Here is a 15,351-nt window from a genome sequence, read left to right as displayed (position 1 = left end):
ACTACATGAACATAGCTTGTTCCTGTGTTTCTCTACTGGGTACTTTTTACTGAAACTGGATTCGTGTGGCCTTCATGTAGCCCTGTGTCCTCTTTTGCTTCTACCCAGAAGGGAGTGACTCATTCTTTCTAGCACACACTTAATATACTAACAGAGCATTTCTACACACCTCCCTCACTTCATGTACCCCTTTTGAACAACAGGTTATTGTTTTCCCTGGTGTTTTCTAGACTTGGAAAAAACATTTTAAGAGACTTTATTTTTCCCCTTATCAGTTCAGTTCAGTCGCTCAGTCGTGTCCGACTCTGTGACCCCATGAATCGCAGCACGCCAGGCCTCCCTGTCCATCACCATCTCCCAGAGTTCACTCAGATTCAAGTCCATCGAGTCAGTGATGCCATCCAGCCATCTCATCCTCTGTCGACCCCTTCTCCTCCTGCCCCCAATCCCTCCCGGCATCAGAGTCTTTTCCAATGAGTCAGCTCTTCGCATGAGGTGGCCAAAGTACTGGAGTTTCAGCTTCAGCATCATTCCTTCCAAAGAAATCCCAGGGCTGATCTCCTTCAGTGGACTGGTTGGATCTCCTTGCAGTCCAAGGGACTCTCAAGAGTCTTCTCCAACACCACAGTTCAAACGCATCAATTCTTCGGCGCTCAGCTTTCTTCACAATCCAACTCTCACATCTATACATGACCACAGGAGAAACCATAGCCTTGACTAGATGGACCTTTGTTGGAAAAGAAATGTCTCTGCTTTTGAATATGCTATCTAGGTTGATCATAACTTTTCTTCCAAGGAGTAAGCGTCCTTTAATTTCATGGCTGCAATCACCATCTGCAGTGATTTTGGAGCCCAAAAAAATAAAGTCTGACACTGTTTCCACTGTTTCTCCATCTATTTCCCATGAAGTGATAGGACCAGATGCCATGATCTTGACAAAAAGGAAAATAGAACAATGTCCTTACTGAATATTGAAGTATATGAATTTCCTGTTTGATTTTTTTTTTTGTTTGTTTGCTTTTGGTGGGTATTAATGCCATAATGACAGTCAGGAAGAAACAGTTAGAACTGGACATGGAACAACAGACTGGTTCCAAATAGGAAAAGGAGTACGTCAAGGCTGTTTATTGTCACCCTGCTTATTTAACTTCTATGCAGAGTACATCATGAAAAACCCTGGGCTGGAAGAAGCACAAGCTGGAATCAAGATTGCTGGGAGAAATATCAATAACCTCAGATATGCAGATGACACCACCCTTATGCCAGAAAGTGAAGAGGAACTAAAAAGCCTCTTGATGAAAGTGAAAGAAGAGAGTGAAAAAGTTGGCTTAAAGCTCAACATTCAGAAAATGAAGATCATGGCATCTGGTCCCACCACTTTATGGGAAATGGATAGGGAAGCAGAGGAAACAGTGTCAGACTTTTATTTTGGGGAGCTCCAAAATCACTGCAGATGGTGACTGCAGCCATGAAATTAAAAGACGCTTACTCCTTGGGAGAAAAGTTATGACCAACCTAGATAGCATATTGAAAAGCAGAGACATTGCTTTGCCAACAAAGGTCCATCTAGTCAAGGCTATGGTTTTTCCAGTGGTCACGTATGGATGTGAGAGTTGGACTGTGAAGAAGGCTGAGCACCGAAGAATTGATGCTTTTGAACTGTGGTATTGGAGAAGACTCTTGAGAGTCCCTTGGACAGCAAGGAGATCCAACCAGTCCATTCTGAGGAGATAGCCCTGGGATTTCTTTGGAGGGAATGATGCTAAAGCTGAAACTCCAGTACTTTGGCCACCTCATGTGAAGAGTTGACTCATTGGAAAAGACTCTGATGCTGGGAGGGATTGGGGGCAGGAGGAGAAGGGGAAGACAGAGGATGAGATAGCTGGATGGCATCACTGACTCGATGGACGTGGGTCTGAGTGAACTCCAGGAGATGGTGATGGACAGGGAGGCCTGGCGTGCTGCGATTCATGGGGTTGCAAAGAGTTGAACATGACTGAGCGACTGAACTGAACTGAACTGAACTGACAGTAGCTTGTGTCACAAGAGGCTACTGAATATAATAACATTTATCAGTTTTATTAACACGTTTTACTATTAGAATTACATTAACCGGGATATAGCAATCAAGTCTGGAAAGTTTACTCAATTTCATTTTGTTCCAAATAGTTTGCAGTGTTCTACTATTTGTCATACCACCTGTGATTTAAGCAGATAGATGAATATTTTTTGTAACCAAAATTTAGTAGCTTTGAATTGAGGTAAGAAGCTATTAAATAGGTAGACATTTGAGATCAATAATTGTTCTATTTCAGATGTCTTAAACAATAGAATTTGAGTGAGTGTTGAATTTCTCAGATGGTCATATGCTTACTCCTCTAAACTGAAAAATGGAACAGGGAAAGGGAGAGAGGGAAGGAAGGAAGAAAAAGGAGAAAGAATGACATGTTCTGTAACAGATGGTTTTATTTAATGAAAAACAACATGTATAATATCATGTAAGAAACGAATTGCCAGTCTAGGTTAGACGCAGGATACAGGATGCTTGGGGCTGGTGTGCTAGGATGACCCAGAGAGATGGTATGGGGAAGGAGGTGGAAGGGGGGTTCAGGATTGGGAACTCATGGACACCCGTGGTGGATTCATGTTGATGTATGGCAAAACCAATACAGTACTGTAAAGTAAAATTAAAAAAAAGTAAAACAATTTTGTAACATTATCCTGTAATGTTCATGCTGTAGCACTTTTTGCATTTTATTATAATAGTTTCTTTTATTGCATATCTTCACTCAGTCCTAAAGTTTGTATCTTTCTTGCTTGTTACTGAAATCCCCAGCACAATATCTATATATCTATAGAGCTATATTTGTCTCTATATGGGTATTATATATATTCAAATAATATCAATTTTATTGAGGTATAATTGATGTACAGTATAAGTTTCAGGTGTACAACATAGCAATTCATAATTTTTAAAGGCTATATTCTATTTAGTTATTTTCAAATACTGACTATACAAGGACCTACTGTATAGCACATGAAACTATATTCAATATCTTTTAATGACCTATAATGGAAAAGAATCTGAAAAGAATTATGAACAGGAAACAAATTTTATATAATTTTATTTTTTAAAAGGTCACTCTGTGTGAGGAGACTGGGTTATGGGCTTAAGAGTAAAAGAAGGGCCACCGTTTGGGAGAGGTGAGTAGCTTAGATTAGGATTGTAGCGGTGGCAGAAGGGGAAACAAGATTCAGGATATATTTGAAAGTGGAGCAGTGAAGACTTGCTGACGCATTCAGTGCTGTGTGTAAGAGAGATGATCCAATATTGCATAATGGGTGGCTGTAAATAGCAAATAACTGTAGAATGGATTCTATAGCTCAAAGGAGAGGATGGAGCTGGAGATACACATTTGAAAGTTACAAATGCCATTTGGGTGGCATTTAAAGCCATCTGACTAAGTAAGCTCTTCAAAGGGGTAAGTGAAGAATGAGAAGACTAAAGGCAGAGCTCTGGGTCACTTCAATGAAGACATTGAGAGCAGAGAAGGAGGACGCAACAGAGAGGAAGGGGTCCCAGAGACAGGAGGAAATTCTGGAGCATGGGGAGTTCTCGAAGTCAAGTGGGAAGGTGTTTTAAAGTGGAATTAGATAGACTATTCCTGTCAAGTGTTCAAAAGCAGTGATGTCTGAGACTACCCATTATAAGTTGTAGGTGACCTTTTTTTTAAGTTGCTAGCTTGAAATTTTCAGAAGCCTTCCTTGAAAACTTGACATTTCTCTGATGCACTGGGTCCTTCTTGGAGGGATCACTTAACCTCTGGTTTTCATTCTCTTTTATTTTTTTTTCTCCTGTCTCTTCTTCATGACTTTTCATCATCTTTCCCAGTCAATGAAGCAAGTAACTACTCTGTCTCCCTTTCAAAGTGAACAAGTGTTATTTTCCAGAGCAGCCCCATTTAGGAAGCCCAAGCTTTGCTTTCCACAACAATATGATATTTACCAATTGCTCAAGGGTTATATAAATTTTTATAAGAATACGTGGGATATGGGAGTGGAAAGAGCCATTATTTACAAAAAAATATTTAAAAATCATATATAAATTTTAAAAGATAAATCGCAGTTTAAGATGCTAATAGCTCTTGGATCATTATTTTAGGAGAGAGAATGCTGCTGTTTGGAAAGTGGTGTTTGGCATCAACAACCTAGACCACCCATCAACATTCATGCAGATGCGCCTTGTGAAGACCATCATCCTGCATCCTCGCTACAGTCGAGCGCTGGTGGACTATGACATCAGCATAGTGGAGCTAAGCCAAGACATCAATGAAACAAGCTACGTCCGACCAGTCTGCTTACCCAGACCGGATCAGTCCTTAGAACCTGATACTTACTGCTATATCACAGGCTGGGGACACATGGGCAACAAAAGTAAGTCAGGATTCTTGGGAGCACTTACCTTTCAGCTTTTAACTGGAAAACACTAGGGTACTTCCTAACCTTTGGTAATCATTTCCCATTTTCACTTAGAGAGTCACAAATGGCATGTGTCACTCCCCCTTCCACGCAAATTGTAGAAGTCAATACTTCGTCATGCACTTAAACTTGCAAACCCAAATGAAACCTCAGAAGTCCCTCTCTATACCTCATTTCTCCAGGGAGCCCCTACAGATGCTTGGAGCTGACATGCAAGATCAGTTGTCCCTGCCTTGATAGGGATTGTATTGAATCTAGATTGCTTTAGGTAGGATAGTCATTTTGACAATGTTGATTCTTCCAATCCAAGAATGTGGTATATCTCTCCATCTGTTTGTGTTATCTTTGATTTCTTTCATTAGTGTCTTATAGTTTTCTGAGTACATGTCTTTTGTCTCCTTAGGTAGGTTTATTCCTAGGTATTTTATTCTTTTTGATGAGATGGTAAATGTGATCATTTCCCTGATTTCTGTTCCTGATCTTTTGTTGTGTTGTTTGTGTATAGGAAGCCAAGAGATTTCTGTGTATTAATTTTGTATCCTGCACCTTTACTGAATTCATTGATTAGCTCTAGTAGTTTTCTGGTAGCATCTTTAGAATTTTCTATGTATAATATCAGGGTTTCCCTGGTAGCTCAGAAGTTAAAGCACCTGCCTGCAATACGGGAGACAGGGTTCCATCCCTCGGTTGGGAAGATCCCCTGGAGAAAGAAATGGCAACCCACTCCAGTACTCTTGCCTGGAAAATCCCATGGATGGAGGAGCCTGGTAGGCTACAGTCCATGAGGTCGCAAAGAGTCGGACAAGACTGAGCGACTTTGCAAACAGTGAGAGTTTTTTCTTCTTTTCTAATGTGGATTCCTTTTGTCTTCTCTGATAGCCGTGGCTAGGACTTTCAAAACTATGGTGAATAATAGTGGCAAAAGTAGACATTTTTGTCTTGTTTCTGATCTCAGAGGAAATACTGTTTTTCACCATTGAGAACATACAAAAATTTAGAAATTTGTACTGCTGTCTCTCAGCTGCCTGTAAAGGGCTCTTACTTTGCTTGACCTGTTGAAAGTTTAGAGTAAGAATTTAATTGCTATTTTCTTTAATAGTAAGCACTGGCCATGCCAACTATGTCAGTGTAGTACTGCAGCTCTCAGGGATGATGATACATATCGGTGTCCTGTTATCCACCTTTTGTTGCTGTTTAGTCACCAAGTCGTGTTTGACTCTTTGTAACTGTAGCCTGCCAGGGCCCCCGTCCATGGGATTTCCCAGGCAAGAACTTTCAGGCAAGCTGGAATTCACACATTTTCTCTGCTGACACTAAGGGACACTTTTCCCTTTGGACATCTTTCTGACACATCTTCTAGGATTAAAGGTTCTGATCTAATGATGGCTACTGTAGCACGTGGTGAGACAACATTGTTTAAACCAAGGATGGGACAACCATTCCCCTGTTACTCTGAACAGATGATCTGAACTTTAGCAGAATGGACTCACATGCTGAGCTGTCACAGAGCTGGCAGCCTCCCATCTGGGGCAGAGCTCTGGCTCGATTATTTTCATTGTAATACCTATTGTTTATTGCCACATGTAATAAGAGAGGGAGGCAATTTCCACCAGTAACCACTGGTGGGGCCAGTGGTTAAGATTCAGTGCTTACACTGCAGAGGCCTGGGTTCCATATCTGGTGGGGGATCCATCCTGCATGCTGTGTAGTGCAACCAAAACACAAAAAATAAATTAGAAAACCCATTTGTAAAAAAAGGGAAACCATGAGCCAGGTTACTTAACCAGTCTGTGCCTCCATTTCCTCATTAACAAAATGGAGGCACTTGACTAATGGAATGACTGCTATCAGCACTTCTAATTGGAAAATTTTGATTCTAAATGAGCTTTGTCTTTGAAATAACATTCTAAGAATATGGTTTTCTTGATATAAACATGTAATGATTTCCTATATGACTAGCCTAATTTTTGAGTCATTTTACCCTCATGTTTTATTTCTTTCTCTTTTTTAAAAAAATCCAGTGCCTTTTAAGCTGCAAGAGGGAGAAGTACGCATTATTTCTCTGGAGCAGTGTCAGTCCTACTTTGACATGAAGACCATCACCAACCGGATGATCTGTGCTGGCTATGAGTCTGGTACAGTTGACTCGTGCATGGTAAGTTGCTCTGTGCTTACCAAAGAGATTCAATTCTGCAATAGGTTCAGTGGGTCCATATAAGCTCATTATTATTCATGTGTGGCTCTTTGGGAAAGTTTTTTTGAAAATAACTTATCAGATGTTTCCAGTATCTCTTCTAAATACTTTTTAATAACTCACTGAATTCTCATAATCATCACTTGTGGAAAACAAGGGACCATAGAGGTTAAGTAATTTACCCCCTATCACCCAGGACTAAGGTGGTAGAATGAAGTTATGAATGTGCTTGGCCACTAACTATCCTAGAAGCAAGGATTAATGTGAACACATTTCTCTGTGTTGCCAACATGACCCAGAGGCTCACCAAAAACTCATGCCTCAGGACAGCTCTCTACAGAGAGCTCTATGTCCTTTCATAGACATGGATGCTCCACAGTGCACTGCAAATGTTCAAGTTTGTCTTAGTCTAATTTTGCGTTGCTTTTTTATTCAATTCTATTTTTCTCTTACTTCAAGTTGAATGAAAGTCTTTTAAAAACCAAAGCAAAACAGTTTGTTTTTTGCCAGGCTGACCTAACCTCAACTGTAAAATGAAATGGTAACTACTAAAGGGAGGGGACGGAAGGTTGATTTTTGAAAGACAAATTCAGGCCCAACATAGACATGGGTGTAGTCGTGCTCATATAATAATAATAATTGGGTCCTGTCAACTTCTTTGGTGGTGGCAGTTCCACACTGTGGGCATCTTAAACACATACCAGATGCTCTCTAACAAAACCTCAGGTAGAAAAGAAGAGAGACAAAAGGCTACGTTTTTTTTACCAAGTCTAGGAGAAGGCAATGGCAACCCACTCCAGTGTTCTTGCCTGGAGAATCCCAGGTATGGGGGAGCCTGGTAGGCTGCCGTCTCTGGGGTCACACAGAGTCGGACACAACTGAAGTGACTTAGCAAGCAGCAGAGCAAAATTATTCATCAGAACCTCTCATTATCTTCCTTAACTGCATCAATAGGACACATCGGAGGCCATGGTCCTCTGTTAAGGTCTAGAAATAATGGGACTCGATGTTGAAACCAAACAAACTTTGGCCTGAAGTCCAGTATTATGAAGAGGAAAAGAGGACCAAATTGTGCCTTTATCTGTATCCTTCTTTCATTTCAAATTGCTGCTGCTTCACTTGTTTCCCAGCTAACATGTCCACCTGTCTCACTAAGCTTAGCTCAAACTCTACTCTTAAGGGGATCCTATGTTCCCCTCTAGCTGGAAGCAATTGCTCATTCTTTTGAAGACTCCTTTATTTATAGCCCTTAGATTTTGCTTTCATGTGAAGTTTTTCTCATTATCCAAGTGGACTTTTGGCCCCTTTATGGTAAAAATAGCTCCTACTTCTGTAGACATTAGACAGAATCCTCCAAAAAATAGATTCTAAATAATTATGTGGCTAAGTTTCTGATCTGGAAATGTAGGGATGCTGTAAACATATCCCATTTTAATAACTAGCATAAATAAGTGGTGGTAGTGGTGGTTTGGTCACTAAGTTGTGTAGCACAGCATAAATATCTTAATTTTTTTTATAAGAGGAGATGAAAAACTGGAATATGTCTAATCAAAATGTTTCCAGTAAATTTTGCTTAAAAATCAATAAGGCTTTCAGACAGAACAATTTAGTCAGCCCCTTGAAAGGCCTATGCTTATTAGCTAGGCTTGTGTGCTCACTTGTGTCTGATTCCTTGCAACTGCATGGACTGTAGCCCACCAGGTTCCTCTGTCCATGGATGTTTCCAGGCAAGAATATGGAGTGGGTTGCCATTTCCTCCTCCAAGGGCTCTTCCTGACCTAGGGTTTGATCCCATGTCTCCTGTCTTGGCAGGCAGATTCTTTACCACTGAGCCACCAGGGCTTCTCATTAGTTAGGTTTATAGCATTGGTAAGTTATTAATATGATGATCACCACTTCTAGGAAATGGCATCATATATTCAAACCTGAAAGAGAAAATTTTCAACCTAGGATACTCTACCCAGAAAGATTATCATTTAGAATAAAAAAAGATAAAGAATTTCTCAGACAAGCAAAAACTAAAAGAATTGAGCAATATTAAACCAACCTTAAGGTCCATATAGTCAAGGCTATGGTTTTTCCAGTGGTCATGTATGGATGTGAGAGTTGGACTGTGAAGAAAGCTGAGCACCGAAGAATTGATGCTTTTGAACTGTGGTGTTGGAGAAGACTCTTGAGAGTCCCTTGGACTGCAGGAGATCCAACCAGTCCATTCAGAAGATCAGCCCTGGGATTTCTTTGAAAAGAATGATGCTAAAGCTGAAACTCCAGTACTTTGGCCACCTCATGCAAAGAGCTGACTCATTGGAAAAGACTCTGATGCTGGGAGGGATTGGGGACAGGAGGAGAAGGGGACAACAGAGGATGAGATGGCTGGATGGCATCACTGACTCGATGGACGTGGGTCTGAGTGAACTCCAGGAGTTGGTGATGGACAGGGAGGCCTGGCATGCTGCGATTCATGGGGTCACAAAGAGTCGGACAAGGGTGAGCAATTAAACTGAACTGAACTGAAAATAAATATTAAAGGGTCTTCTCTAAGTAGAAAAGAAGCAACAATCTATTGGAAAGGAAAAAAATCAAAGGAGGAGAAGCAAATACATAAAAAGATTGCTCAAGTTCAGTCACTCAGCTGTGTCTGACTTTCTGCGACCCCATGAACTGCAGCACACCAGGCCTCCCTGTCCATCACCAACTCCTGGAGTCCATCTAAACCCATATCCATTGAGTGGGTGATGCCATCCAACCATCTCATCCTCTGTCGTCCCCTTCTCCTCCTGCCCTCAATCTTCCCCAGCATCAGGGTCTTTTCAAATGAGTCAGCTCTTCGCATCAGGTGGCCAAAGTATTGGAGTTTCAGCCCCAAGAAAAAGAAATGCAAAAAAGCAAAATGGCTGTCTGAGGAGGCCTTGCAAATAGCTGTGAAAAGAAGGAAAGCAAAAAGCAAAGGAGAAAAGGAAACCTCTACTCATTTGAATGCAGAGTTCCAAAGAATAGCAAGGAGAGATAAGAAAGCCTTCCTCAGTGATCAATGCAAAGAAATAGAGGAAAACAATAGAATGGGAAAGACTAGAGATCTTGTCAAGAAAATTAGAGATACCGAGGGAACATTTCATGCAAAGATGGGCTCAAAAAAGGACAGAAATGGTGTGGACCTAACAGAAGCAGAAGATATTAAGAAGAGGTGTCAAGAATGTACAGAAGAACTGTACAAAAAAGATCTTCATGACCAAGATAATCATGATGGTGTGGTCTGGCTCACCTAGAGCCAGACATCCTGGAATGTGAAGTCAAGTGGGCCTTAGGAAGCATCACTATGAACAAAGCTAGTGGAGGTGATGGAATTCAAGTTGAGCTTTCAAATCCTAAAAGATGATGCTGTGAAAGTGCTGCACTCAATATGTCAGCAAATTTGGAAAACTCAGCAGTGGCCACAGGACTGGAAAAGGTCAGCTTTCATTCCATCCCAAAGAAAGGCAATGCTAAAGAATGCTCAAACTAACACACAGTTGCACTCATCTCACACCCTAGTAAAGTAATGCTCAAAATTCTCCAAGCCAGGCTTTAGGAATACATGAACCATGAACTTCCACAAGTTCAAGCTGGTTTTAGAAAAGGCAGAGGAACCAGAGATCAAACTGCCAACATCCACTGGATCATCAAAAAAGCAAGAGAATTGCAGAAAAACATCTATTTTTGCTTTATTGACTATGCCAAAACCTTTGTGTGGATTACAATAAACTGTGGAAAATTCCAAAAGAGATGGGAATACCAGACCACCTGACCTGCCTCTTGAGAAATCAGTATGCAGGTCAGGAAGCAACAGTTAGAACTGGACATGGAACAACAGACTGGTTCTAAGTAGGAAAAGGAGTATGTCAAGGCTGTATATTGTCACACTGCTTTCTTAACTTCTATGCAGAGTACATCATGAGAAACGCTGGGCTGGAAGAATCACAAGCTGGAATGAAGATGACCGGGAGAAATATCAATAACCTCAGATATGCAGATGACACCACTCTTATGGCAGAAAGTGAAGAGCCTCTTGATGATAGTGAAAGAGAAGAGTGAAAAAGTTGGCTTAAAGCTCAACAATCAGAAAACTGAGATCATGGCATCTGGTCCCATCACTTCACGGGGAAACAGTGGAAACAGTGGCTGACTTTATTTTTCTGGGCTCTAAAATCACTATAGATGGTGACTGCAGCCATGAAATTAAAAGATGCTTACTCATTGGAAGAAAAGTTATGATCAATCTAGACAGCATATTAAAAAGCAGAGATATTACTTTGTCAACAAAGGTCTGTCTAGTCAAGGCTATGGTTTTTCCAGTGGTCATGTATGACTGTGAGAGTTGGACTATGAAGAAAGCTGAGCGCTGAAGAATTGATGCTTTTGAACTGTGGTGTTGGAGAAGACTCTTGAGAGTCCCTTGGCCTACAAGGAGATCCAACCAGTCCATCCTAAAGGAGATCAGTCCTCAGTGTTCGTTCATTGGTAGGACTGATATTGAAACTGAGAAAGACTGAAGATCACTTAAATATGCCAGTACAGAGATTAAGAAGCAATCAAAATTTTTGTAAAAGTGAGTATAATAAATTTAAAGCAAGTATAGTAATGGGTCAACATATTTGAACTCCATAGTAATCACAAATTAAACACATACAATAATTTCACAGAAATCTAAAAGAAAGGAATTCAAGCATACTTCAAAAGAAAATCATCAAAGCACAAAAGGAAAAACAAAAAGAACTCAAAGAACTATAAAAACAACTGAAGTAAGGTTTAAAATGGTAATACGTACATACATAATTATTATTTTATATTGGGGTATAGGTGAGTTACTATATTGTGTTAGTTTCAGGTGTACAGAAAAGTGGTTCAGTTATATCCATTCTTTATGAGATTCTTTCCCCATGTATGCTATTATATAACATTGAGTAGAATTCCCTGCACCATACAGTAGGTCGTTGTTAGTGATCTATTTTCTACATTGTAGTGTGTATATGTTAATCCCAAACTCCTAATTTGTTCCCCTCCCCACCTTTCCCCTTTGATAACTATGTTGTTTTCTAAGCCTGTGGGTCTATTTCTGTTTTGTAAATAAGTTCATTTATATCATCTTTTTAGATTCCAAATATAACTGATGTGATATGTCTTTCTCTGACATAATTCAATTGGTGTGACAATCTCCAGGTCCACCCATGATGGTGCAAATGGCCTTATTTCATTCTTTTTAATGGCTGAATAATATCCCATCATATATATGTAGTATATTTTCTTTACCTATCATTCTGTCTATGGGCCAGTAAGTTGCTTCCATGTTTTGGATATTGTAAATAGTGCTGCAATGAATATTGGGGTGCATGCATCTTTTTTGTTTTTTGTTTTTTTTTCCCCAGATATATGTCTAGGAGTTGCTGGATCATATGGTAACTCTACTTTTAGTTTTTTAAGGAACTTCTGTACTATTCTCCATAGTGATTTTACCAATTTACATTCCCACCTACAGTGTAGGAAGGGTTACCTTTTCTCCACACTCTCTTCAGCATTTATTGTTTGTAGACATTGATAATAGCTCTTCTGACTAGTCTGGGTTGATACTACAGTGTAGTTTTAATTTGCTTTTCTCTAATAATTAGCAACACTGAATATCTTTTTATGTTCTTTTTGGTCATTTGTATGTCTTCTTTAGAGAAATGTTTCTCTCCTGCCCATTTTTGATTGGGTTGTTTTTTTGATATTGAGCTTCATGAGCTGTTTGTATATTTTGGAGATTAATCCCTTGTAAGCTGTCTTTTTGTTTAGGTGGTTTCCTTTGCTGTGCAAAAGCTTTTAAATTTAATTAAATCCCATTTGTTTATTATTTTTAATCTTTATTACTATAGCAGGTGGATTGAAAATGATCTTGCTGTGGTTTATATCAAAGAGTGTTCTGCCTATGTTTTCCTCTTAGAGTTTTGTAATATCCAGTCTTACATTTAGGTCTTTATTTTTGTGCATAATGTTAGGGAGTATTTTAATTTCATTCTTTTATATGTAGCTCTCCAATTTTCCTAGCACCACTTACTGAAGAAGAGACTGTCTTTTCTCCATTGTATATTCTTGCTTTCTTTGTCATATTAATTGACCATAGTTATGTGGACTTATTTCTAGGCTTTCTATCCTGTACCATTTATCTATAAGCCTGTCTTTGGGCCAGTACCATACTGCTTTGATTACTGTAGCTTTACAACATATTCTGAAGTAACAGAGCCTGATTTCTCAGCATTTCTTTCTTTCTCAAGATTGCTTTGGTTATTTGGGATCTTTTGTGTTTCCATACAAGTTATAAGATTTTTTTGTTCTAGATCTGCAAAAAATGACATAATAATTTGATAGGGATTGCACTGAATCTGTAGATTTCCTTGGGTAATATAGTAATTTGGACAATACTGATTCTTCTAATCCATGAACATGGTAGGTATATCTTTCCATTTATTTGTGTGTTCTTCCATTTATTTGTGTGTTCTTCAATTTGTTGCATCAGTATCTTATAGTTTTATAAGTACAGGTATTTTGTCTCCTTAGGTATGTTTATTCCAAGATATTTTATTTTTTTGATGAAACAGTAAATGGGATTGTTTCCTTAATTTCTCTTTCTGATCTTACATTCTTAGTGTCTAGAAATTCAACACATTTCTGTGTATTAATTTTGTATCCTGCAACTGTACCAAATTTATTGATGAGTTCTAATAGTTTTCTTGTAGCATCTTTAGGATTTTCTGCATGTAGTTATGTCATCTGCAAACAGTGACAATTTTACTTTTCATACTTTGGATTACCATTAATTCTTTTTCTTCTCTGACTGCTATTGTTGGGACTCTCAAAACTATGTTGAGTAGAAGTGGCAAGAGAAGATATCTTTGTCTTGTACCTAATTTTAGAGAAAATGCTTTCAGCTTTTCACCATTGAGTATGATGTTTAGCTGTGGGTTTGTCACATGCTGTGCTGTGCTCAGTTGTGTCTGATTCTTCGTGACCCCACAGACTGTAGCCCGCCAGGCTCCTTTGTCCATGGGGATTCTCCAGGCAAGAATACTGGAGTGAGTTGCCATGTCCTCCTTCAGGGGAATCTTTCCAACCCAGGTATTGAATCCAGGTCTCCCACATTTCAGGTAGATTCTTTACCAACTGAGCCACCAGGGAAGCCCAAGAATACTGGAGTGGGTAGCCTATCCCCTCTCCAGGGGATCTTCCTGATCCAGGAACTGAACCAGGGTCTCCTGCATTGCAGGCAGATTATTTACCAGTTAAGCTACCAGGGAACCCCGTATATGCCTTTATTATGCTGAATTATGTTCCCTCTATGGCCACGTTTTAAAAATGGGTAAGGAGTTTTGTCCAAAGCTTCTTCTACGTTTATTGAGGTGATAATACAGTTTTTATTCTTCAATTTGGTAATGTTCACACCACAAACTGGGTATAGAGGGAATATATCTCAACATAATAAAAGCCATTTGTGACAAACTTACAGCCAGCATAATACCCAATGGTGAAAAACTGAAAACCTTGAAGGGAAAGAAAACTGTCACTATTTGCAGATGATATGATACTCTATATAAAGAATCCTAAAGTCTCCATACAAAAACTATTAGAACTAATAACTAAATTCAGCCAGGTAACAGAATAAAAGATTAAAAACAGAATAAAAAGATTCATATACAGAAAGCTATTGCATTTCTTTACACTAAATGGAATATCAGAAAGAAAAAAATTGAAAAAAAAATTGTTTTTAAAATCACATTAAAAAATACCTAAGAATAAACTTAACCAAGGAGGTGAAAACCCTTATGTACTGAAAACTAAAATGTTGTAAAGAAAACTGAAGATGATTCAAAGAAATGGAAAGACATCCAATGCTCTAGCATTGAAAGAATTAGTATTGTAAAAATGGTCATACTACCCAAAGCAATCTACATATTTAATGCAACCCCTGCCAAAAAATCCTGATTAGTGAAAAACTGAGTCATTTGAAAAGACCCTGATGCTGGGAAAGATTGAAGGTGGGAGGAGAAGTGGATGACAGAGGATGAGATGGATGGATGGCATCACCAACTCAATGGACCTGAGTTTGAATAAACTCTGGGAATTGGTGATGGACAGGGAGGCCTGGCATGCTACAGTCCATGGGGATCACAAAGAGTCAGACATGACTGAGTGACTGAACTAAACTGTCAAAATACTTGTGACATTTTTTTTTTAATAGAACTAGAACAAATAATTCTAAAATTTATGTGGAATCACAGAAGAGCCAGAATTGATAAAGCAACTCTGAGAAAAAAGAACAAAACTTGGAGACATACTCATTCCAGATTATACTACAAAGCTGCTGCTGCTAAGTCACTTCAGTCGTGTCCGACTCTGTGCGACCCCATAGACAGCAGCCCACCAGGCTCCCCTGTCCCTGGGATTCTCCAGGCAAGAACACTGGAGTGGGTTGCCATTTCCTTCTCCAATGCATGAAAGTGAAGTCGCTCAGTCGTATCTGACTTGTAGCGACCCCATGGACTGCAGCCTACCAGGCTCCTCCATCCATGGGATTTTCCAGGCAAGAGTACTGGAGTGGGGTACCATTGCCTTCTCCGATGATACCACAAAGCTACAGTAATCAAAATAGCATGGTAACAGACATATGG

The 15,351-nt window shown here is 39.4% G+C and overlaps 1 protein-coding gene across 1 annotated transcript in view; it reads left to right on the top strand.

Moving 5' to 3' along the window:
- The window catches only part of CORIN (corin, serine peptidase), a 233,592-nt gene that overhangs the window by 215,926 nt on the left and 2,315 nt on the right, over nt 1-15,351 (top strand). The window contains exons 20-21 of the mRNA XM_068974946.1: nt 4,163-4,434; nt 6,501-6,634. Coding sequence (XP_068831047.1) covers nt 4,163-4,434; nt 6,501-6,634 — 406 coding nt within the window. The remainder of the gene's footprint in view (nt 1-4,162; nt 4,435-6,500; nt 6,635-15,351) is intronic.

The sequence above is a fragment of the Capricornis sumatraensis genome, chromosome 7 (genome assembly GCF_032405125.1).
Source record: "Capricornis sumatraensis isolate serow.1 chromosome 7, serow.2, whole genome shotgun sequence".
Classification (NCBI taxonomy): Eukaryota; Metazoa; Chordata; class Mammalia; order Artiodactyla; family Bovidae; genus Capricornis; species Capricornis sumatraensis.
The sequence above is the reverse complement of the archived record's forward strand: the minus strand, read 5'-3'. Positions and strand labels throughout refer to the sequence as shown.